The following is a 24626-nucleotide window of genomic DNA, read 5'->3' as shown; positions in this document are numbered from 1 at the left end:
TTTGATTCAACAAGCACGTTTTCTTTTCTTGTTTGATTTCCCAACGAACTTTTTTGAAGCACTAGATTTTCCCGTACATCAGATTCTACACGAACATCTAAATAGAACTTGCTAAAATTTGCAAACATGGTCGGAAAAATGAAAATGTTCCTAGTACAACATCTGCCAAATCCATGACATTCCAAATTCTTCTATAAAGGCATCCATTAAACTGTGCGCCTAACCTTGGTTGAAAAGTCAATCTATAGAATTCAACACGATGAGTAGTGAAATTTTGAGTAGAGAACTATTGCTTGGCTAAGATAATAGAATGAACATTCAGAAAACAAATGAAAACGAAAAGATATACATTATTGTACATGAAAGGGACCAAGGTGGACTGAGTTATAGAGGAAAGTGTATCTTAATAAAAGCTGTCCTTTTCTTCAACGAAATATGCATTTATACTAAGGAAAATAAAATCAATGCAGAAAAGTTACAAATAAATTTGATAATTCTCCTTCTCCACGGGTATCCGTCAACGTAGCAACTCTATTTTGTTTTCCGTCGATACCGATCCTACCGCCAAATAGTAGAGAGGGCGATGAAGACCAAATGTCTAGTTGCATGTCTCAAAAAACGAATCTCTAGGACTATCGATGAAACATCTACAAGGGGCGCACCTCAAGCCTAATCTCACACTGCTGCCGCATGACCATTTGGTTATGGTGGATGATGGATTATATGGTTACCACTTACCACGAAGCAACCTCAGTTATCAGTCATACCAAACCGACGAGCATAGAATGCTACTCCAACCAGTGTGTTAGAAACAAAATATTACCAAGACTCATTAAGATCTCGTCCCTCAGCGACATGGTCGCAAATTCGATACCCGATGTCTTGCCCTAGTTTCTGAATTCTTTTCTTTATGGAGATGATTTGGTTTGAACGAAGTCTATTTATCTCTCTATCGTCTGAATATGATTTTCGTTTGATTTCCTCTTTTTTTTTTCTATTGCACACCTTTGATTTCCTTCTTTTCTGTTCTAGGCGATGTCAAACATCTTCGTTCTTCGAGAATCCAAACTCTGTTCGACTGTGCGTCTGTGCTCCACCTTTTGTTCAGTGACGTCATGTTGCGTAGTTGCCGGTGAAAATCCTGCTGGCGTAGAAGAAACGGATCCCTCCTCCCAGGCAATGCGTTTCACGTGCCCTGGGCCCCACAAATTGTTTTAAAATTTAACCCTTCCCTAATCCAGTACTTAATCGACTTCCCTCTTGCCCGATTTTTCCTTTTTTTTTCACTCGAGCTCGCAAGTCACATCGCACGCATCTCATGGCGCCTCCTCAGATCTCCCGCAAAGCCCTCGGCCTCCTGCTCCTCCTCGCCGCCGCGGCCGCGGCCGTCTCGCCGGCCGCCGCCGACGATGTGGTGGCCCTGACGGAGGCCGACTTCGAGAAGGAGGTCGGGCAGGACCGCGCCGCTCTCGTCGAGTTCTACGCGCCATGGTTCGCCCCCCCTCTCTCTCACACCCTTTATTGTAACCGCGCCGGATCCGAACCTGATAAATCCGTAGCAAGTCGGGAATTGAGTTGACCAGTCTGGGATCGGGCTGCCGTTGCTTCTGCGGGAGCCAGGAAGCCTGGGATCCTTCTTCTACGCGTGTTTGTGTTCCTCGTGGCTAAGTAGCAGGCTACGAGTTGTAGCAGTCACGGATCCTTGTTGCCGAATGGAATCCTGAAAGTTTGCCTACTATATATGGCCGAATGTTACATTACACTGAGAAAGTGTGGGATCTGATCCTCGCAGCTAACAAGTTCGTGTTGTTTTATTGCATTCCTCGTTGGTTGTAGTATGCGTAGTGATTTGAATTATTTCTAGTTGCTCATGAGAGTGGCGAGGTTTTACTGTTCAGAGAGTCTTGTAGGAAGAAAAGGGACAAATACGTAACAGTTTGGTGTGCTGGTGATCTTATTTGCTGCCAGTTCATGAAGCATGGTATATTTTGACGTTCATTGCATTAAATGAATAAACCATCCACTCGAAGGTGATCTTAAACTGTTAAGTATTTTGATAAATGTGCTGAGTGTCAGAAGCATAGTCAGAGCTCAGGATACTGTAGTTCCGTTATGCCTTGGTATTGCTTTAGGAACTCTACTGTGTGAATTCCATTTTCTGAGAAAAGCTTCCAGCAAGTGATAGTGTTGTCAATCAGATTGACTGTTTCAATTTATCTGAAGTATAGGAGAGTATACCTTAATTTTTAGAATCATCACTTCATTCAAATCTCGTCTGCTTTCAAGATTGCTCACATATCTACAAACTTTTCTCTGAACATCTGTATTTTAATGATCTTATTGTCTGATTCTGTTTGTCTAATGATTGTCGTATTGTTTTAGGTGTGGCCACTGCAAGAAGCTGGCCCCCGAGTATGAAAAACTTGGCGCAAGTTTCAAGAAGGCCAAATCTGTATTAATCGCAAAGGTACATTTCATACTTGTGGGAATTTAGTATTTACCACCTTGTTTAGTCCCCCTGCTTGGATGTTGATTTTGCAACAATTCTCATCATTTACATCCCTTAATTTTCTATGTTACAACACCTGTTTTGAATCTCTATTTACATTTGTTGGCTGTGACGAATTGACTCCGGTTTTCATATCTACTATCTAGGTTGACTGCGATGAGCACAAAAGTGTGTGCAGCAAGTATGGAGTTTCTGGATACCCCACAATTCAATGGTTCCCCAAAGGTTCATTGGAGCCAAAGAAGTGAGAATGCATACCTTTTTGTTTTGTAATTTGCTAAGATTTTTATTGGAATAGTAATGTTAAATCTACACTTGTGCAGGTATGAGGGTCAACGTTCTGCGGAAGCCCTTGCAGAATTTGTTAACAGTGAAGCAGGTAGGCCTCGGTTATTGCCAAGAACAGTTTTCAACCATGCTGTCACGTTTTTTTAATTACCAAATTAGAGGACTATGAAACATATATTTACATTTACCACAGTAGGTGCTTCCCCCCAGTGCTATTCCCTCGCCCCCTCCAACCCAACCCAACCCAGAAGAAACAGATATTATTGTATGAGTTTGTCACCATATAAGCACTAAATCTTGACCAATGGACATCAATGGAAATTAGCAACATCTCCACTATTTACTGCCATCCTTTGGCCTATTTTGTTACTTATATATTCTGTTGGTAACATTCATATATATATATATATATATATATATATATATATATATTTCTATTTGGGAAGTTTATCACTTCAATCTTTGGATAAGCCCCTTGTTATGATGCAAAAGTTCCTCTTGTTAACTGTGTGGTGTTATTGGTCAAGTGCTACTTGTTGAAGGATTGGCAATTGGCAACTAATGTATGCTCTTCCAGGCACCAATGTAAAGATAGCTGCAGTTCCTTCAAGTGTCGTGGTTCTGACTCCAGAGACATTCGACTCAATTGTGCTTGATGAAACCAAAGATGTCCTTGTTGAGTTCTATGCTCCATGGTTGGTTATCGTGTTCAACTTATACTGTTCACCTAAATCCTTTTCAGTCACACTATTCTAATGGAATTTAATTCCATTGATGTCCCTTCTGTTTACAGGTGTGGTCACTGCAAGCATCTTGCTCCGGTTAGTAGTGTTAGCTTGAAAGTTTCCAAATTATTGCATCGGATCTTTATTTTTTGGTGGACTGAACACAAACTTGTACTTGTTTAGGTTTATGAGAAGCTGGCTTCAGTTTTCAAGCAGGATGAGGGGGTTGTGATTGCCAATCTTGATGCTGACAAGCACGCTGACTTGGCTGAAAAGTATGGATTATGAATTGTTTATTTCACTGGTTGTCATATATGCTACACATCTCTCTTTAGTTTAACTTTGCTTCATTTTCATCTTATGTTCTGATGGTATGTTTTCCTGAGGACACATGGAAGTGGCACTTCCGTAGTGTCACAGACTGTTAGAACTAGCACAAACTATCCTAAATTCGTGATAAGTTTGGCGATGACATCATAGCAGAAAAATAATATATATCACTTTTTCAGGTATGGTGTTTCTGGTTTCCCGACATTGAAGTTCTTCCCTAAGGGAAACAAAGCTGGTGAAGATTATGATGGTGGCCGGGACTTGGATGACTTTGTCAAGTTCATTAATGAGAAGTGTGGCACCAGCCGGGATTCAAAGGGCCAACTTACTTCAGAGGTTGGTTAAACTTAGCAAATGCATTTTAGTATTAAGTTGGATGAACATGTAAACTGATACATTTAAGTTCATTGTTTCTGTAGTCTGGGCTTGTGGCAAGCTTGAATCCTCTTGTGAAGGAGTTTATCAACGCTGCAGATGACAAGCGGAAAGAAATCCTCTCCAAAATAGAAGAGGATGTTGCTAAGCTCAGTGGTTCTGCTGCCAAGTACTGTCTTCCACATTTCTCACTATGTTTAAGGCTACTTAATTGGTCTAACATTTTTTATGTAGGAAATAACATTGTCAAATTAACTCATTTGCTTCTAAACCAGGCATGGGAAGATCTATGTGACAGCTGCAAAGAAGATTATGGACAAGGGATCTGACTATACTAAGAAGGAGACCGAGAGGCTTCAACGCATGCTGGAGAAGGTGTGGAAATGAAACTTTCCATCCTCCATTTAATTGGTGAATGCTATTACTAAGTTTAGAAGCTTAGAAGCTAATTTCCATATTTCATCGTGTTGCAGTCGATCAGTCCTTCCAAAGCTGACGAATTCATCATCAAGAAGAACATTCTTTCGACATTCTCTTCTTGAAGGTGATGAACCACGGCCCGGTCTGCCAGTGAGCTATAGCCGATAGCACAACCACCACCTACGAGGAAAAAACAGAAGAAATGGGATAATATCAGTGAAAGGTGGTAGTGGAAGTCCAGTTCCAGTAGTGGCAGAGCTAGTTGATTGGATTTTTGTTTCTAACAAACTTGTACCCAGCTGCACGTGGATGTATGTCCTTTTCTGGTTACAGGGGATTTACTTAGTAACCACAGTTTACTTCAGATGATACCCCATGCTTCGTTTTTAATCGAATAAGTTGGTTGGTTATTCAGCCTCCGGTAGTTATTTTGCTCTTATATAATCTGGGTAAAGGCAATCTTGATGTATCTTACTCCGATTGGTCTCTCTGTTAGCTGGCAACATGGGAATTACCTGCATGGCTGTTGGCCAGAGGGTCAAGGATACGTTCGACATGCCGGTTGATATCAAACAGCTAATAAAACCAACGTGATGGTCACAATACTGCAAACTTCATTGCCCATTCGAAACAAAGAATTCCTTTTACATTAGTTCCTGCAATAATTGAACTGTTCCCTATGAGAGCGAAATTCCTGCCTTCTGGACAGTATCCTGAACAACGCCGGGGACTAATGCACCCAGGTTTAAACAATTTTGACGACGACGTTGCAACACTCGAATGGTTAATTTCACTCAAATACTACAATATCAGTATTCGGCACGCTGATGCTCAAAACCAGAGACAACAGTAGATAAAGACCCTCAAAACAGCAACAAAATTAAGCAGAGTTATAATCCTCAAAAATTAACATGAGAAATGGCACAATATGTTCTCTGTGCTATCTATTCTTATCCATACTGGTATCAAATTTACAATGGCTCTTGTCTTCTTGCTTAAACTTTGGGTCACTTGGACAATCATCTGATGCGCAGCTGTCGATGTAAACTATATCATGCTCCGGTTGCCCAAAATCATGATCTGGCCTTCGGTACCCAACTTCATCATCGATTGACTTACTGCAAGAGGATGATCTTTCCACCTGTTCCAAACCCTCTAGATGCTCATGCCCATGTCCATCTTCATGCTCGTGAACATGTTCTTGTTCTTGTCTGATGCCGAATGGCAGGTCATACGCAGGGGGTCCTTGCACCCTCATTTGCACTGACCTCAGCAGTGCTGTTCGCCTCAGATCTGCCCCATGGCACATGTCATTTGGTGAGGATGGGAACCGGCCTTCATTGTCGGAGCCACGACGAGCATGTGAGCAGACCACTGATGAGAGGGAGCAGCTTGGGAGAGGGTAGGGGTTTGAAGGTAACAAAGGAGATTGTGGTTTCTGGTGTCGGAGAGGAGATGACATTGGACTAGTTGAAGGGCTGATCATCGCATTAGCACTGGGGTTTAATTGAGTGTCATAGCACCTGTAGTCATCTGAGTCTTCTGACATTGGTGAGTATTGGGATAGTATCTCATCCCTGAAAGGAGGCAAGTATGATAATTCATTATGAAATTCATACCATAAGTGGAGCACAACATAACTGCAGAGAAGTAGAAGTACTGAATCAACATAAATTAAAGAAAAAACAAGACGATGCTTCCAAGTGTATTTTAAGTGCTCCCTGACAACAGTTCCCACATGGTTAACCAACTACAAACGAAGTGCCATGGACATCACTGTTCATAGCCACATGCACCATTCAAGTGTGTTATTAACTATACCATGATAACTTGACATGTTCTGGGACATGACAGTTGACAGACCTATTACGATTGAAAAGTGTTCGATGCTTAATTGTGCAACCACTGGATCAATTATGTGAGCGTACACTATCTTCAGAATCTCCAGATTTACCGAGCATAAAGACAAATTATTTTCTTTATCCATGTATAGTGCAAAACCATACATAGATGTTTCATCATACATGGATATTAGTAAAATAATGAAGAATAAACTATTCATCTTATAAAATACTAAGTTGTAGTGGTGTGCTGGGCTACATCACAAACAAAAGTGTCAGTTAATTCGAGGCAAAAATGGGATGAGAATGGCAATTGAATCTGACAACACAATAGCATCCATGCTACAGATGCTACTCTATATTCAGTAGCAATTGCAATAAAGCCTTCATGTAACAACAAAACTTTGTCGTTTGATATCTATAAATTATAAACAAAAGCCAGACTTTCTGATTTGCACAATATTTCCTGTTACTTAAATTTTCAGATAATGAACTGGCTTTCTCCAAGGTCTTAAAAGAACTGGAAAATTGGAGTGTCCAAACATTTACAAATGTGTGATACGGAATTAGATTAAAACGAAGGATTATGCATTTTAGGGGATGATGTATTAACAATTTAAAAATCAAATGAAACACTAACACTGCTTGTATCATCTCACAACTAAGACGAACCATAAATTTTGATGGATTCATTTCCAGAGAAGTAACTTTGTTGAATAACACTAAAACTAATGGATAATATTGTGAGATCAAGTATTGCAATTTCTTCTCATCTTGTCATTTTAAAGTCTACTGTTTTACGACACACCACTACAAGATGGAGTATGCATAGATAAACATTCAGAAGCAAAGTGTTGAAATTATACGAGATGAGAGCTCACAGTCACAAACCTGAAGCTCGAAGCAGTCTCTGACCTCACAGGGGACTCCATGATGTTGTCAGGCAGTGAATCTCCAACAGACAATCCATTCAGGCTGGACGCCATTATCTGCATGTACTAGCTGGTGAAGGAACAGTAAACATGGGGAAAGATAAATAAATCAGAACACTGGAACGAATTGCTCTGTAGTTCTGATTGGAGAGGAGAAACTGCAGCTTTCTGGAGTAACTACCAAATCAGCCGGTTTTTCCAAGGAATTGGAGAAAAAACAAATCCAATTTTACAGAGCAGGAGTTGAATAAGATAGCATTCTACAACTGATGCCATAATTAGGGTTTTAAGACCGCCAAGGATGGAGCCAAAGAGGCACAAATCGAAACAAAGCACAAATTGACATCAAGCCCTGCAAGAGCCAGCCCGCGATCCAACGAACCCCGAGTCCCCGACGCGGGAACCACCCAATTCGAGGAATTAATCCCCAGACTCAGACGGCGCAACACATTGGGACCGAGAACCCGCTCTATCCGAGGTATTGGCCAACAGACGCCCACTTCGAGCCCAACCCGAGAACCACCAGAATCAAAACTAAGGACGAGCAGTGGAGACGGGGGCCCCGAGGGAGGAGAAGGGCGCCGGCGACCGACCTCGCTGAGGTACCGCTTGTGGGAGTGGAGGTTGTCGACGTACACATCCTCCTCCGGGTCCCGGCCGCGCTTCCCCCCGCCGCTGCCGCTACCCCCGGAGGACGGCGGCGACATTGCCGCCTCGCCGCTTCCGCCCGCCATTCGCAGCGCGGGATCACGCGGTGGTGTGAGAGGGGGGGCGGGGGGGCGGCGCGATGGGGTGGCAGTGGAAGGGAAAGGAAGTGACGGCACAGCCGCACAGGAGGAGACGGAGCTTCTCGAGTCGTGACCAGTGAGCCAGCTCCAGCTCTCGGCTCGGCTAAGTAAAAGCTCGATGCAGTTTGCGGCTCGGCTGATGGGACCAGGAGAAAAAATCCGGCTTGGCTCAGTTGATGAAACCGTTTGATTCCTAGAAATCCTGTCGTGGCGGCGGCGAGGCGGCGTCGGCGGCGGAGGAGAGAATCGACGAGGAAATCGAGGCGGCGGAGGGGTGGGAGCGAGCGACAGAGATAAATGTCCCTCCGGCTCCTCGGTTCTCTCCTCACACGGAGGCGGTTCTCGCCCCGCGGGATCACCCGCGCGCAGGCGGAGTCCTCGCCGGGGATCGTCACCCAGGCGGTCCCAGCGTCGGCGGCGGGGATCTCTCCGCACCCTTGCTCAGTGCCTTGGAGCCGTGGGTGCGCTGGCGGGATTGGTCGGAGTTCTGTACTTCAACAAAGATGCAGATGAGTCAGGTATGTACTAGTATGAACATCGAACACGAATCGACCACCGCATTCAGAAAAGTTCAGATTCCTCATTGTCAGCTCTGTTTCATGAAACCTTGCCACGAACAACTACTAACTATTCATATGTTATGCCAATAGCTGGCGAGGAGGCCAGGAAGGAGGTGGCTGAGAGGGAGGTCGTCAAGGAGCCGTACCTTAGTCAAGGCAGGGTTCGTGGCCAAAGATGGCCTAGTCAACTGGCCTGGGTACTATGATTACGTCAACTCTCAAACAAATTACGGGCGGATGCCTCTGCACAACAGAGAGGTGTCTGTTAAGGAGGCGAGTGACCGGGAAGCTGTGAAGAAGCAGGAAGACGGTGTGATTGTGAAGGTCGATGAGGCAACCATGAAGGCCAGGTTTCAGGACTGGATGGAGCAGTATGGCTGGTCATACAGGACTGAGAAGGAGAAGGCTCGCCGCCATAGCGATGACTTTGACTGGGAGAGGTACATTGATCACATCAACAATATGGCTGCTCATGGCTGGTATATCGGCCGTGAAGAGTTCAGTGTCAGTGAGGCTGTGAAGCAGGTATATGTCCCTAACTATCTGCACAACTGTTGTTGTTACTTAATTGAAAATGCGCACTGCCAGCCTGAGAATCTGACCTTCTTATGGACACTGGTGATCAGATTGTGTTGTTCCCATGATTCTACTTAGAAAATTGGCTAGGTAGTCTTTCAGTTTCCAATTGGTGATAGATACTGATTGTCCATCTGCAAGGCATCTAGCAACTACTAGTTAGATCTTGATCTCCTAGTCATTGCGCAGCATTAGAAAAGTAGCAACTGCACCATAGGGATACTGAACACAGACCTGCTGGTTGCTGTTAGCATGAAGAACAACGATTATTTCTTCATTCAAGCAAGTGTAGGAAAAATAGTCGCTCAATTTCCAATCAGTGACTAGCTGCTGTACTGGCATTCGTGAAGCAGCTAAAAACTCCTTCCCCACTGATTCCTCTTTGCCATTTGTTTCTAGCAGTCTCAAGTAATTTTTTTCAAAATAATTCATGTTCTTTTCATAGAAATGTGCAGTAACAGGAGAATTGTGTATTACAACAGAACGCCTCCTTCACAATTTGTGCTTTTGGCAACAAATTGACCTTGGTTATTAATTACTTGTTTTTTTTCTGATTTTAGCTGCGCAAGCATTTTTTGTTTGGGAAGTTCTGTAAATTTTAAGCCTTTTTTTTATGAGAACAGAGGTGCAAGGAACTAGCGACAAACCATGCAGAAGGAAGAAGTCAAATGGACAACAGCAAGACAGAGAAGAGGTGATACTGAAAGTTTAAGGTTAATCCTCCTTTTCTCCAACGTAAACCCCCCTCCCCCCAGTGTTGTACTTGAAGTTGCTTCGATTACCATATTTTTGCACATTAGACAGCTGCAAAAATGTCTGCAACAGCCAACAGCTTTACCCTTCACAATTTTAGAATTTGCCAACTGCTGGATGGTGAACAGTTAATCCATCCACATATATCATTGTTTCAATAGTTCCGGGTTCTTCCCATGAACTTGAACCGTATCATTCTTTATGCAAGCAAGAGCACCAGCCTCCTTTGAAACAATCTCATTGCCGGACCAACTTGGGCCTGCTTCGCGCGTGCGCCGGGCATGAGTCCATGTGGCCATATACTGCTCTAGATGCTAATAAAGATACTGCCTAACCTGGCCCGATGTGTGCACGGAATAAAAGATTCACTATACATGATTTCCCCCCTTCCCTGCCTCAAAGTTCTCTATAACTAAGCAGCAATATTCGACTCACAGAGTTGGAAAACCGTAAACATATATCCTGCATGTTAGGATTCATAAATTCACTTGTAGGTACCCATACAATATTTGTGGCCCTTTTATGAAACTGAAGGGGCAAGCCCCTACTGATTAATTATATATAAGAAATGGAAAAAAAAAGTTTGTCGGAAGAGAAAACAAGAAGTTTACAAAAAAGAGAAGAAAAGGAAAAAGAAACCGAGATACAGAAGTCTCTAGCCATTATTCATATGAGGAAAGTAACTCTTGTTTGCATGATGAAACATCAGTACAAATTCCCACTAGCTTGAAAACAGTAGAAATGTTTATGTGATTGAAGATGAAGCCATTTCTAACAAGCCAAATGCTCGAGGACATCAAGATCTCAATCCATGAAGAATGGCACATCTACCTGAATCCTAAAGCGCATTACAGTATCTGGAATGGCTTTGGCTCTTATCTTCCAACAATGAGCAAAATATGAATCTACTATGCACTGCATGACAAGGCATCTTGTGCACTAATCCGTCTGTAGGAGCAAGTTAGAAATGTTGAGAAACAGAACCATTAATTGGATTCGATCCATTCCCGATCGAACATGTTGCATGCACAATGACATTCAAGCATTTTGTACGTCTGGATTATTTATTTATAGGAACTGCCTATAGCATATTAATGAGATTGCAAAAATGGACCTGTCTATCATAGAGGGGTTATTTATTTGTCCAAGAGCCTGGTTCCTTTACATTTTCGATTGTTTATTTAAAAATGTTAAAGATAAATTTGGTTAAAATGGTTCTCTTGTGTGCATACAGGGAACTTTATTTGAATAAATTTCTTGCCTGATGCATGATTATTGCAGCACATATGTCACGCGCGTTATGCTTGGAGCTACCGCCCAAGGTTACGTTTTGTCATGGCTTTTGCACCTTGGCACGCAGAGAGCTTGCTGCATACCCTTCCGTCGCAGGCCAGGATAATTGGATAACGACCCATTACTCCTGAGATCTTAGCATCACAGCAGCACCGGGCCCGTCACTGAGAGGAAGCTCCAAAGTCCCCTAGCTAGAGCCCGATAGGATCCCGTGAAATCAGCGATGGATGCTGTCATTGGCTGGTCCTGACACCAACAAATTTACTTCACGGGAAGGGATACGGTTGGGGTCGTTGGCAGACTCCATGTACCGTCATTACATGCATTGGACACTTCAGGAGGGTACGTAGCAGGCCTCTGGCTAGGAACCAAACCAGTTGTACATGTCTTCACACCACGAGAGGGAACATGGTTCCAGATGCCTCCTGTTCCTAACAAATAATGCAAAAACATTAATTGCATCGTGGTTCGCCATTTCCAAGTGCTAGTTTGTTTCTGCCATCACCCCCTCTTTCAGTTGGGCTTCACATCACCTGGCTGATGGAATGAGAGATGATAAGTAACCTGCTGTCGTTTATTTATAACAAGGCTCGCGCTTCACTGTCTTAATGATGGTTGGTGGGAGGACGGTGGGTACGGGAGAAATGCAAACCCTAACTATATGTGCATATTGGGTTACCATGTCGATATGTATGTATCTGTCAATGTGGCATCAAGCCTGCGCTCCATGATTCTTCCTGCGTACAGCTCCGGCTCTCAATGCAAACAAATGACATTGATAAGCCCAATACGCCCGACAACCTCTTATATTTTAGAGTAAATTGCATCCACAAGATAGCTACTTGTTATATTATATTACTTTAGTCCAATAGAATGTAAGCGTGCAAATAGATGCATACATACGTAGGAGATTATGTGCATAAAAATGGCCAACATCTCCACGTCATGTTGTCAGTTTGTCCATGAACCCGTCCGTCGAGCATATTTTGGACCGTATAAGATCCTATGTGATAACTTGATCAATCCGTTTGCACATTTTACAATTTGTTTGACTAAAGTGATATGGTATAACGTTGTAAGGAGGGTACAATTTATTTTATATTTATCCAACACCATGGAAAGCTAATTAATTAGTAAAACATTTGCAACAAAATATTCAATGTTTTGCATGTGCACCTTTGTAGAAACATAATTGTATTGCAGAGATATTCTAACTGTTGAACTTTACATTTCCAATTATACTAATGAAACATATTGGTAAAGCCAAAAACCATATTTTTCATGAAGCAATTACAAAACTTTGGATGAATGGTACCTGCACAATACTTGTGGATCTTATCTTCCAACTTGAATCCACTACCGGATTTAATATCTTGATCCATTCACAGTCGCCAACCCACTTTGTTGCATACATGACACCGACATTGAAGCATTTTGTACATCATTAATTGTATTATTTATGGGAACAATTTATAGCATAATAGAGAGTTTAACATATTCAATTTCTATATGAACAAGCGGTCAAATAAAAGTTTGGTAAAAAAGGTTCTCTTGTGCATATCAGAAAGTTTTGAAATCCCCATGCATGTTTCAAGCACACATGTCCGCCCAACGGGTCAAGTAGATACAGGGACGACGCTTCTAGCTAGCTTCTGTGACATCCTATCACATTCGTGTGTCACGAGAAGGGGCAGGCTGCGGGTCTCTGCTACGTTCCATGTATCATCTGTACATGCATGGAACACTACGGGACGGTGTGCAGCAGGCCTCCAAAAGGATAGAAGATGGTACTCTTCTTCTCACCTTGAGAGAGGGCATGGTTCCAGATGCCTCATATTCCTAAAAAAGAATGCAAACATTATGGGATGCTTCTTCTTGTTTGGTAATTTGTCCCTGCCATTGTTCTGTCTTTCGGTTGGGCGACTTATACATCACTTAGATGACACTGATGATATGTACAAGAATGAGAGATGGCGAGAAACAAGGGGCAACTTAGGGGACGTGCCCTTTATTTATAGCCAGCAGGTTCATGATTCAGTGACTAATGGGTGGTTGGTGGTAGGTGTAGGAGAAATACAAACCTGACCATGCTTGCATCAAGCCTGTCTCATGATTCTTTCCTACCTGCTGCTCCATGTATATGGATTAAGATGTGAACAGACGCGTGTTGATGGGAAACCATTATGTTAACTTCGTAGGTGGTGCATGGTCACTGCTCTTTCTCTCCCCAGCAACTATGAGCATATGTGATCATACATATCCACAATAATATCCTGTAGTAGCTATAATCGAAAGGCGTGCCGAACTTCACACACTTGCCATAGCATTCATGTATTCAAATGTCAGAAATATCCTTAGCGCCTAACAATTCATTCATACAGTGTAGTGCAAAAGGCATCACAAGCAAGGTTCCCATCACTTGGATTCAAGGGAATACTTATACAATAATAACTAGATTATTGCATAATTGGATGTCCATAGATGGGCTATTTAGTTTGTTCCCAAGCCTGGTTCCTTTACTAATTTAAATTGTTATTTGGGAAAAGATAAAATTAAATTCTGGTAAGAGTTGGGGCGATCGGACTTGTAGTTGCTGTGCTCAGAGAATGGAGGGACAAAATTGCCTTTACAATAATGAACATATATATGACATAACCGATGGCTCTAATGGTGATATATTTTGATGGAGATAACGGAATGAAAACTTAAACTAGCGTCTAGTGGCACACATTACAATTTCTGACGGCACAAAAGGAATTTACAAACTTGTGCCCCTCCCATGCATACTCAAAATATCCGGCCGGCAATAATGTACCCGGACCTTTTTGCGTATCCAATCCAAGCTCGGCTGTCCAGCTGGGCGTCCAGCACACCAACACCGCCCGTCACTGGAAGCCAGGAATTTGTTGCCTAGAGACCAAAGACTCGTGAACAGCCCTGAGCCCTGCTGACGATCGTCACGAACGGATGTGAGTGATAAACGAAAATATGGATGGCCGGCGTGAACTAGAGACGGTCGCCGAGACTGGCACAAGCACAACATATTTATTTATAGAAACCGCCTATCTATAATTTATACTCCTTCCGTCCCAAATTACTATTCGTTTTGGCTTTTCTAGATACAAAACTTTTTGATATGGATCTAGATGCATGCATGTATGTCTAAATACGTAGCAAAAACAATGTATCTAGCAAAGTCAAAACGAATAGTAATTTAGGATGGAGAGAGTAGCATTTTAATGAGATTGCAAAACAGACCTGTCTATCATGTAGTGCTTTTATTTATTTCTCCAAGTGCCTGGTCCATTTATGGTTTCAATTGTTTATTTAAGAAAGTTTAAAATATGCTTTTTTTTCCTCAAAATGGTTCTTCTATGCATACGAGGATACTGCTATTGTACCAACGGTTTTAAACAAGTTGTACTATATATCGAGAGAGCAACCTACGACGAACCAATTTCTTGCCTGATACTGTGATACATGTCGCACGTGTTTATGCATATGGAGCTACTGCCCAATGCAAGGTTACGTTTTGTCCTGGCTTTTGCACCTTGGCACGCATGCAGAGAGCTTGCTGCCTACCCTTTTGTGGCTACCAAGATCGATAACCCAACGCTCTTGAGATCTTAGCAGCAGACCCACCACTAGAGTCTGGTGGGATGGCTAGTCCTGGCCCCGAAAAATTTGCTTCACGGGAAGGGATAAGATAGGGATCCTTGCCAGACTCCATGTACCATCTGCAAAGGCATGGAGTGCTTGAGGAGGGTATGTAGCATCTGGCCTCTTGGAACCATAGGACAAGGAACATGGTTCCAGATGCCTCCTATACCGAACAAATGCAAGCATTATTTGCATCGTGCCTCGCCATTTCCAAGTGCTAGTTTCTCTCCGCCATCGCTCTCCCTCTTTCAATTGGGCCACATATACATCATGCATCACTTGGCTGATGTAACGAGAGATGATGAGAAACAAGAGGTAACTTTGGTAAGGTGTCGTTTATTTAAACAAGGATCGCTTCACTGTCTTAATCGATGATGGTTGGTGGGAGGATGGTGGAATAATAATGCAAACCTTAACTATATGTGCATAATATAACATCCGGATCCATTCACAGTGGCCAACCCACTTTGTTGCATACATGCATGAACACCAACATTGAAGCATTTTGTACGTCATTATTAATTGGATTATTTGTATGTAGGAACAGTGTATATATAGCATGATAGAGATGTTATAGGAACAGTGTATATTTTTAATTTCTTTATATGAAAAGAACGGTCAAATCAAAGTTTGGTTAAAAATAGTTGTGTTGTGCATATCACGTGCATGTTTCACTCCAGGGATCAGATGAAGCTTTCAAGGTCCCTAGAGTCATCAGGGACAACAGGCTGTGGGTCTCTGCCAGACTCCAACCGTACCAAGTGTACATGCATTGGACATTCATAGAGGAGAAAGAACGGAAGTGCGTACTATGATTACATCAAATATGGATGGCCGCTGGGACCTGCTGAACATGGCGTTCCTAAGGGGCAGGGTGGAAGGCAATGTAGTACGAGTGAGAGTGACCAACAAAAATATGGATGGCCACTGCAGAGCGAGCAAGCTGACGATGGCAATGGCCGGCCGGCAGAGGAGGCGGGCCGGGCCTACACGAGACGATCTCCTGGGTGATGATCGACGACCGCGAGATGCCCAGGGAAGAGTCGAAGAGATGGAACTACGAAGGCCCCTAGCGTCAGCTGGTCTTGGCACCGACGGATCATTGCCATTCTTCATACATCATGTCTACATGCATGGAGCGCTTCGGGAGGGTATGTTCCAGATGCCTCCAATTCCCATCAAATGCAAACATTGCAACGTGCTTCTATTTTTCAAGTGGTATTTTCTCTCTGCTGTTGCTCCCTCTTTCAGTTGGGCTACAGAGTACAGACACATCACCTAGCTAGCTAGCTAATGTAATGAGAGGAGATGATGAGAAACTAGAGGTAACTTAGGTAATGTGTCATTTATTTGTAACAAGCTAAGAGCCGAGCTTCAGTGACTAATGGGTGGTTGTTGAGAGGATGGTGCGTGGTGGGTGTGGCCGTGTCGGAGAATGCAAACCCTTATTCTATCCATCCATTCTTCCTATTACCCACCGCTCCATATGGATCTCGATGCAAACAAACGATGCGGAGGGGCCTTAATATGCGTGCATGCATATTTTGGAAATCCATTTGGTAGGTGGTTGGCCACTGTTCTTGCTCAGTGAACGGCGACATATTTTGATGGAGATAACATAAGTGGCACATCAGGAAAATTTAAGCCAGCGGCACATAAGGAACATTACAATTTCCCATAGCACACAAACCGAATTTACTCAATAAACCTCTGGCCCCCACCCATGCATGTTTTCAGTACTTATGTCCGGCCGGGCAATGTACGTACGTCGATAGATGGAGCCAGATGGAGCCAGGGTGTAACAACCCCAGTATCACGCAGTTCTAAGATGCTACACAACTACACTAAAAAAAGCTAAACTAGAAAATTTCAGCGGCATATACCTTGAAGTAAGCACAATGCGGAAGCAACAAAAAATAGACTATATATGAAGCGTGATTCTCCAACATGATAACCATACATCTTTAACAAACAAAAATAAGGATAACCTAACATATCATAAATTTAGAAGAACACATCTTAGCATTATATGGGATAACGTGGGAGTGTATGTTGTGCAACTAACCCACTTCCCTCCATGCTAGCTTCAAAGGACAACCTGGGGAGGGTAAAACAAGAGTGAGATTGAATAATCTCAGCAAGCGAACTACTTCAACAAGCTATTTAAACCATAGTAGATTAACCAATCATTTGATAAAGTAACAAGTATTAACAGCTCCACCAATCTACTTGATATACCAAGAATTAATATATCAAGAATTAGACGATCATGACAAGAAACATTAGTTTGTACTAGAGCTACCATGATAATTAATATAAGATCCATGTAGAATGATGGTTAGCAGCCCTAAAAAAAGCCCTAAAAAAATCCATAGCGTATAGGTCTCCGTAACTAATAGAAATAAAGGTTGCAGAACATATACCGTAACAAAAAAATAAAATATCATTTGCAATGTAATTGAAGTTTCTTGGAATGCAAGGCAACAACACACATAATATCTCCATAATCACACAAGCCATATCACACACATGACCACCAAGAGGAACCCCTTATCATATTTGCTTCAATGTAGCTATGTCAATCCAATATCCAAATATAGGTAAAATAAAGCATGTGGATGTAAAAGCCCACATATCGTGTATCTGAAATCCCATATGCCATACCACAGTGCATGTCAACATAAGGGCATAATTTACCATAGTATATTCACATTGTAACTTCATCACATCCAGCATTCAAACCATTCTGAAATGAATATCAATGCACATGAAACACCTACCTTCATATCCATCAAGGTATGAAGCTACATCATTATACCAATTAGACGATGCTATATGCATATGCATATGAACTCCTGCCTTCATACCTAACAAGGTATGAAGCTGCATCTTTATACCCAATAAACGATTCTATACTGGTACGATCGTAACGATAGGTTTGCGACATAACTCCAAATGCTATGCAATGCAATGAAATGCAATACTACAAGATAAATGCCATCTTCAAAATCCAAATACCACATAGTCCATAATGACAAGAGAACAAGCCATGATAATATATACAAAGAGATGCACAAAGAACTTATTCGATATAAATAGTATTGTTGGGGATCGCCCCATAAGCACACCCTGAACGAAGCTGGTGTGGAGCTTTCCCCGACACCAACGCTAACTTCGTAGTTGCGCCTTCTCCCAAAGTTAATAATTAACTGAAGCTAATTGGTCCAAAGATGTTCGCTCTGTGGTCTTGTAGGAGAAGATTCCCAAAGTTAAGGCCTCCACGGAACTCCCAGCGACTTGGCTTCGAGGAGACGCCATGACCGGAGCACGAGGTCAGGAAGGTCTCGATTGACGAAGGCAAGATACGCACGAAGACGAACTTGGTGCGGATGAAGCTAACGAGTAGGAAAATGAGGAATCAGGATAGTCCTGGAATCACATCGTTGTGGGTCACTTTTGTAATAGATATCTTGGAAAGGGTTAGAAATGTAATCTCACTTTGAAAGCGACATCTTGGGTGGGGGTCAAGTTACTGTCTTGTACGGGATATGCCTGGGATGTAGTTGTTGGGTATGGGTATAACGGGTATACGGAAATGTAACTTTATAACACTATAAAGGGAGGTGAACCGTCTCTCCTAAGATGGATACTATTCATTGATAGGACAGCCACAGTAACATGTGCTTGAGATTTCTCTGCCTTCGTGTCGCCACTTCGTATTACCTACTGTTTGGTTTAGGCCCAACAAGTATCAATCATAATTGAATGATAGAATTTCATGTATGCCAAGTACAAACAAAATCATTCTCCATATCATGTTATCTATGGGTCACCTTCATTTTAACATGTATGGGATAGAATGTAAGTATTATCATTTAAATATGGAGTAAAGCACAAAATCCGTAATCTAAGCCCAAACCATGTATATCATATTAAAAAGGAACTTCACTAGTCAACCCAACTTAATTCTTAAGTTGAACACATATACCCAAAGACTTCTGGAAATTATTTCTGACCTTACTCATAACCCAAACTTCATTTGATCCGCACATGTTAGCACTAGAAGACATAAAGTAGCACAAATACCTCACCAAGATCACATTCCTCTAAAACAGACCCATCAGCTACGAAACCACTAAAGATTCCATAGACTTCAGTACAATACGAAAAAACATATCATAGAATAAATCACCAAGTATATATGCTATGTGTAAATATTTTCAAAATTTCTCATCCATTGAACAATCCATTCATCTATTCACCCATGTTAAAGTGAAAAGCTATTTACCAACTATATAGCTATATTAGAATGACATATTCATACTCTTCTCAAACTTATAAACAGCACGTATAATATTTCAGATTACCACATAAATGTACATTTCAGATTATCACATATAAATATGTGCACTTCATTTTATAAGTGGATATAAGTGGAGGTAGTAAAAATAACATGTTAAAGTTGCAGTAATGCAACAGCTACGTTCACTTGCCTTTACCGACCATGTAGACGTACAAGCCTCGTAGCAACACCACCTGCTAAACCACCTATGTATATCAGCACAACAAACCCAAATGGCATTCTCATATAGAAATATAGAGTGCTCATATGTCCAAGACCCCAATATGAATAGGACTAGACAAACACATTCCTTGTCACCATCATTGATGAAGAGCAGCAATTCTTATCTTTTATGTATCTATTTTTATACAATAGATTAGGTATCAAGTAAATATTTATAAAACACAACTTAAAACAGCACTTCTGAATCTGCATAACAGCCCAGATAGCAACATATAAAAATTCATATCTCCTAAACTATACAACCAAAATTATAAAATTTTGCTGACAAGAAGAACTTTTATCCTTCTACAAAAGTCTTCATAGTTTGAAGAGCTAATTCAGCAATTTACAACGTGAAAAATACCAATGAACAGACCTAACTCGATTTGCCAGGCAAACACGAATAGTCACATTGAACCGGCCATAACTGGAGTTCTACTCCACCAAAAATTGCAATCAAATACAATTTGGAAAACATACAAAATCCTCCATAACTTCCTAATGTATCTCAAGAATCAATTCCGCACCTAACATATCCAAAACTCGTACCCTAGACAGACTATTGAATCTACCAGGAAACCGCAATTAGAAAATGAAGTTAAACTCCAATCCAACCTCTAATCCTTTAATCCCACACAGCCAAAACCTCCAAAAAAACTTAATTACAGGGGAAGGAGATGAATTCCACTCTTACCAAGGCTTCCCCGTGGAAATCCAAAAGGGGAGGTTGGGGAAAAACACCGATCTATCATATCTACTCGATCCTCTCTTTCTCTTCAATCCATCTTGCTCCTTCTCTTCTCGACCCTTGCTGCAATGGAGGAGATCTAGAGGGGGAAAGGGAGCAGTGGAGAGTGGAGGAGGTGTGCTGGGAAGGGGTCGTGAGGAGGCGGAGAGGGGGCGGTACTGGCGGTCTGGCCCGAAGGGGGTGGAGGTAAGGGTTACGTGCCCTCCTCTATTTTTCTTGATTCATCTCATCCATTCATTCTTCAATTTCACAAAACTTCATGATCTAACTCCAAATACTATATACGGGTATTCAAACAGATTGCTTTTGAAGAGATCTACACATCCACGGTCACCGATTTTCTATATGAGCTATAGATCAAAAAGTCAAATTTTGCCCCTCCTTAAAACACCCGGTCAACGTTTACATTTTTTACGCGTTCTAACATACAAAGCGTATTTTGCTCACAAGCACAATCTATTAGTTCGTAGACTACCAATCATAAAAGCGATGAATTCAAATATCTTATGAACTATACACCATTAATGACACTTTAATTTCTAGGTCATTACACAGGGTTTTGAATTTTGGTTTCAGATCTTTTTTGTTTACCATCGAAATTACCAAAAATCGTGAAATTTCATCGAATTTTTTTAAGAATCTTGACCAAAATATATAATTTTCTAAAGTTTTTAGATCTAAACAAACGATTAGCATGGATTATGGCCATACATCTATTAAAGCACAAACAAAAAAAATATGAATCTAGAATAATATATTCACAATCAAGCACATGAATAGGTATAATCACCACTAAAATTACTGAAATTCATGAAATTTCGCTGAAATTTTACCAAAATTTGAAATCTTGGATGGAGCTACTACTACTCTCGGTGATGCGCCTGCATGAAACCTTACGTATGCACTTCTGTGATTGGCTGCCCTGGCGTGCAACGCACTAACACCGTCCATCACTGCAGGGCCGGGCACAAGGGGTGGAACTAGGGGTGGTAATGGATTATGGCCCTCATGCCTCCTTTACAATCCAACTTAGCTCTATTTTTAGTTCAAAATCATATATTATTATGGTCCAGCCCTCATTGAGCCTGATCCTTAAATTTACTAGACTAAATATGGGGACGTTTTACCACCCCTAGGTGGGACCATACAGGGCCACCATTTCCTAGGGGCCTCTAATTTTTTTTTCTCCACAAGCCTACTACAGCTCATCAAACACAGCAATAGCTGACCCAAACTAGGCATAGCGCACTCTAGAAGACCTAAAGGCCGAAGCGTGAATGATATTCTCATGCGGGGCCGGTTCGCCTTCGTCTCAGTGTGTTCTGATTAGAGCGACTTGGCGGCCGAGGTGCACGGCATCGCAGATTCATAGCGATCGATTTTTCTCCTTGGTCGCGTGGACGGTCGATGGTGAAGTTCTCATAGCGGCAAGAGCACAGTGGCCAGGACGCTGGACTGTTGGATTCTGGAACTTTAATTTGGATGCGCTGCAGCCCAGAGTGTAGACGGTGCACCTCGAGGCTCGCCCTTTGCACCATGCATCTCTGGTGGGATCCCAGGGAAGCAGCGAGAAACATATGCTGCCGTCGTCGGCCGGTCTGAAAACACAAGCGATGGTACGTATCCTTGCGGTCTGAAAACATTGTTCCAAGATGCCTCGTATTCCTAATAATACGGCATCACTCTTCCATTTCCTTGCTATATTCCTAATAACAATGAGAAACGAGATATAACTTAGGGGAGGTGCCATTTACTTATAAAAAAAAAAAGGCAAGGAAGCCTAACTCGGTCGAGGGTGTGGTTGTATGTCAGAGCCTGAGCGAGTGGAGTCTGTCCTTCCTGCGTCGCTTGAGCCATGAGCTGAGAGCCGAGCTGAACTTAATTGAATCGAGTAGGGTGTCGTTCGATCGCTGAAGATGCCACGCGGCGTTCAACGGGAGCAGGTCCCCACGGATTCGACTTTACGGACCGTTCCCATGGAATTTTTTTTCCCTTTTGCAACACCAGTTTCATTGAGCTCAATGGATTCACATGAACAACCACTTCTGGAAGAGTACCACCATATTGAAAAAACCTTGTTAATTAACTATGATCATTTTTATTTCTTTTCAGAGTTCACGGCCAAAACTGAACATCCTAACATATACCTGAGCAATTGGCAGCTAAATAAACATATGTAATAATCCAAAGGACGAGAGATACTGAATCATTAATCATGACCAATGGACAAAACATAATCTTTTTTCATAGACAGTCGTAGCCCCAGCCCTTAGTAATTCCTAAGAGGTGTCGTCTGCTACCCACGTCGACTGGGCAAAAAGGATGCGTCCCATCCACCCTTGCAGTAGCCATTGGCCATCTTCACATATCAAAAAGTCCCTATGGTAGCACCTCATGACCTCGTCCTTCAATGCGTTAACAATGGATGGTTTTAGTGGCAGCTGCCTCAGGCCCGCCCTCTGGTTTCTCGCATGCCACTGTTTATACTTCTCAGGACGATTCATCAGGTCTGTACCCTCGCAGGCAATGGCATTCAGTGCAAGACCTCCAAATAAGTCTTGCTCTAGCACCACTCGCAACTTACTATCCCGTGGGATGGTTGCATCAAACAAGTCAAATATTGCCGAGAAATAGAACACCACCTCTCGAAATCGCGACAAGTAGGAGGAACCATACGAACTATTCACAATGCTCTGGATGAAGATAGCTGGCCTCATCTTCCTTATGTTATGCAAGACGATATCTTTGGGGCTTGGGTCATCAAAGAATATGCTCTCATCCATCAATGAGTTGAAATTAAGCCGGTCGTTCACGATGAGCACCTCACCCGCATCCGTGTTCAAGTCCTCGATGGAAACTTCCTCCCACTTCTTCCTAATAGCATAGAAATTGAATGGCACGCCGAACTCATGGGCACACTTGCTGAGACGGTACCCTATCTCCTCAATTTGCTCAGTTGGACATGGCCTGAGATTTGGAGGGCCTATGGCGGTGATCTTCACCTTTGGCGGGCCGCCTTCTCTACTCGCCAGCAAGCGGAGCAAGTCTGCCCAATGGAACCCGTAACGCATACCATAGTCAACAATGTGTAGCCTTCCCTTCCCCACCATGGCCTGCAAGATGGTCATTGTGGAAAAAAGGAGCACCACCTTGTTGAAGCTGCAGGCAGCCGCGTAAAGGTTGCGCGCCTCGAGCAACTCTACGATCGACAGGCGATCCGCCATGCGCAACTGCCAAAGCTGCCAAACCTGGCTCCCCATGCCTACTAGCCGTGCCTCCAGCCCCTTTGCAAAACATTGAGCTAGCCGTTGTGTGACATCCCCAGTTTCTGATGCATGTTGCTTGATCTGCTTCAGTAGCTCACTCGCTGTCATGTCGTCGTTTGCCGCCACCGCCTGCGCACAGAGGATCAAAGTTGTGCGTATGTCGACTATGTTCTTCGCCACCGCATTCCTACTGCCTTTCCTGGTGGTCTTCTCTGCCCCATTGGCCATGGCAATGCGAAGCTTCTCCATGCATCTGATGATGGATGTCTCAGTGCCACGTAACATCATATCGTCTAACATCTCGTGGGCACAAGTATCCTTAGGCTCCGTGACCCTCATCAGAGATTTGCTGGTCCTTCTTGCCTCCCCCTCCTCTATATGGTCATCTCTAGCATACCTCTTCTTGGCCCCACTATGATTACTGCTTTCGCTGACCATTTGATTCACCAGCTTATCCCTTCTGAAGCCATTATTAGCTATGGGCAAGAGCATATTGGCCTCTTTCATGCCCTTCAAGAACGCCCCCACAGCATATGTACCCTTGGATAAGGCCAGGTGGAGTGTCCTCTCATCACCGCTGCTATCTTGCAACAAATCATTGGCTCCTTCTGTGTCACCATGATTAGAGCCAAATGAAGGGGAGGAGAGGATTTGAGCAAAGGGTTGCTGCACCTGGAGTAGCGCAGGGTGATCAGCAGGCTTGTCATCAATGTCATCCTCCATGAGCATGCGTGAGATGTAGGGGAGCATCATGTCACTAGGGACATGGTGGCAGCCCTCACTTCTGTCATCAGGCTTCGGCGAAAACACGTCAAGGAAAACAGATGGTGACTGTGGTGACATCTCAGTGAGACCCTCCACGAAAAGTTCATCTGGGGTGGTGGCCATTTTGATCAATGGTTGTGGTGTAATGCTGTAGATTTTGGTTGATATATCAATGAAGAGAAGAGACTTTGTCAAAGTGTATGCAAGTGCCTCCTAAAAAATGCGTGTATGCA

General features: G+C 42.7%; 4 protein-coding genes across 5 annotated transcripts; 2 read left to right on the top strand and 2 right to left on the bottom strand.

The window, feature by feature from the left end:
* The first annotated feature begins 1272 nt into the window (after positions 1-1272).
* Positions 1273-5061, top strand: LOC117864015 (protein disulfide isomerase-like 2-1). The gene is made up of 11 exons (XM_034747974.2): positions 1273-1491; positions 2383-2467; positions 2656-2753; positions 2833-2888; positions 3375-3492; positions 3591-3618; positions 3706-3797; positions 4032-4188; positions 4272-4396; positions 4503-4602; positions 4701-5061. Exons 1-11 carry the CDS (start codon positions 1319-1321, stop codon positions 4767-4769), a joined length of 1101 nt encoding a protein of 366 aa, XP_034603865.1. The 5' UTR covers positions 1273-1318; the 3' UTR covers positions 4770-5061.
* Positions 5062-5475: 414 nt separating this feature from the next.
* Positions 5476-8231, bottom strand: LOC117864016 (uncharacterized). Of its 2 annotated transcripts, none has more exons than XM_034747975.2 (3): positions 8014-8231; positions 7380-7477; positions 5476-6224 (listed from the first exon to the last, which is right to left on the bottom strand). In XM_034747975.2, exons 1-3 carry the CDS (start codon positions 8152-8154, stop codon positions 5588-5590), a joined length of 876 nt encoding a protein of 291 aa, XP_034603866.1. In that variant the 5' UTR covers positions 8155-8231; the 3' UTR covers positions 5476-5587. The 2 variants fall into 2 exon arrangements, with proteins under 2 accessions (XP_034603866.1, XP_034603867.1); XM_034747976.2 differs by having other exon boundaries at positions 7380-7490; positions 8014-8130.
* A 9-nt stretch (positions 8232-8240) lies between these two features.
* On the top strand, positions 8241-10241 carry LOC117864017 (uncharacterized). Its single transcript, XM_034747977.2, has 3 exons — positions 8241-8726; positions 8859-9293; positions 9968-10241. The coding sequence occupies exons 1-3, from the start codon at positions 8712-8714 to the stop codon at positions 10040-10042; spliced, it is 525 nt and encodes a 174-aa protein (XP_034603868.1). The 5' UTR covers positions 8241-8711; the 3' UTR covers positions 10043-10241.
* A 12334-nt stretch (positions 10242-22575) lies between these two features.
* On the bottom strand, positions 22576-23933 carry LOC117865999 (scarecrow-like protein 14). The gene has a single exon (XM_034750284.2). It carries the CDS (start codon positions 23926-23928, stop codon positions 22642-22644), a length of 1287 nt encoding a protein of 428 aa, XP_034606175.1. The 5' UTR covers positions 23929-23933; the 3' UTR covers positions 22576-22641.
* Positions 23934-24626: the final 693 nt, after the last annotated feature.

Source organism: Setaria viridis, chromosome 7 (genome assembly GCF_005286985.2).
Source record: "Setaria viridis chromosome 7, Setaria_viridis_v4.0, whole genome shotgun sequence".
Lineage (NCBI taxonomy): Eukaryota > Viridiplantae > Streptophyta > Magnoliopsida > Poales > Poaceae > Setaria > Setaria viridis.
Note: the sequence above shows the minus strand (reverse complement) of the source record. Positions and strands in the feature narration are given on the sequence as shown.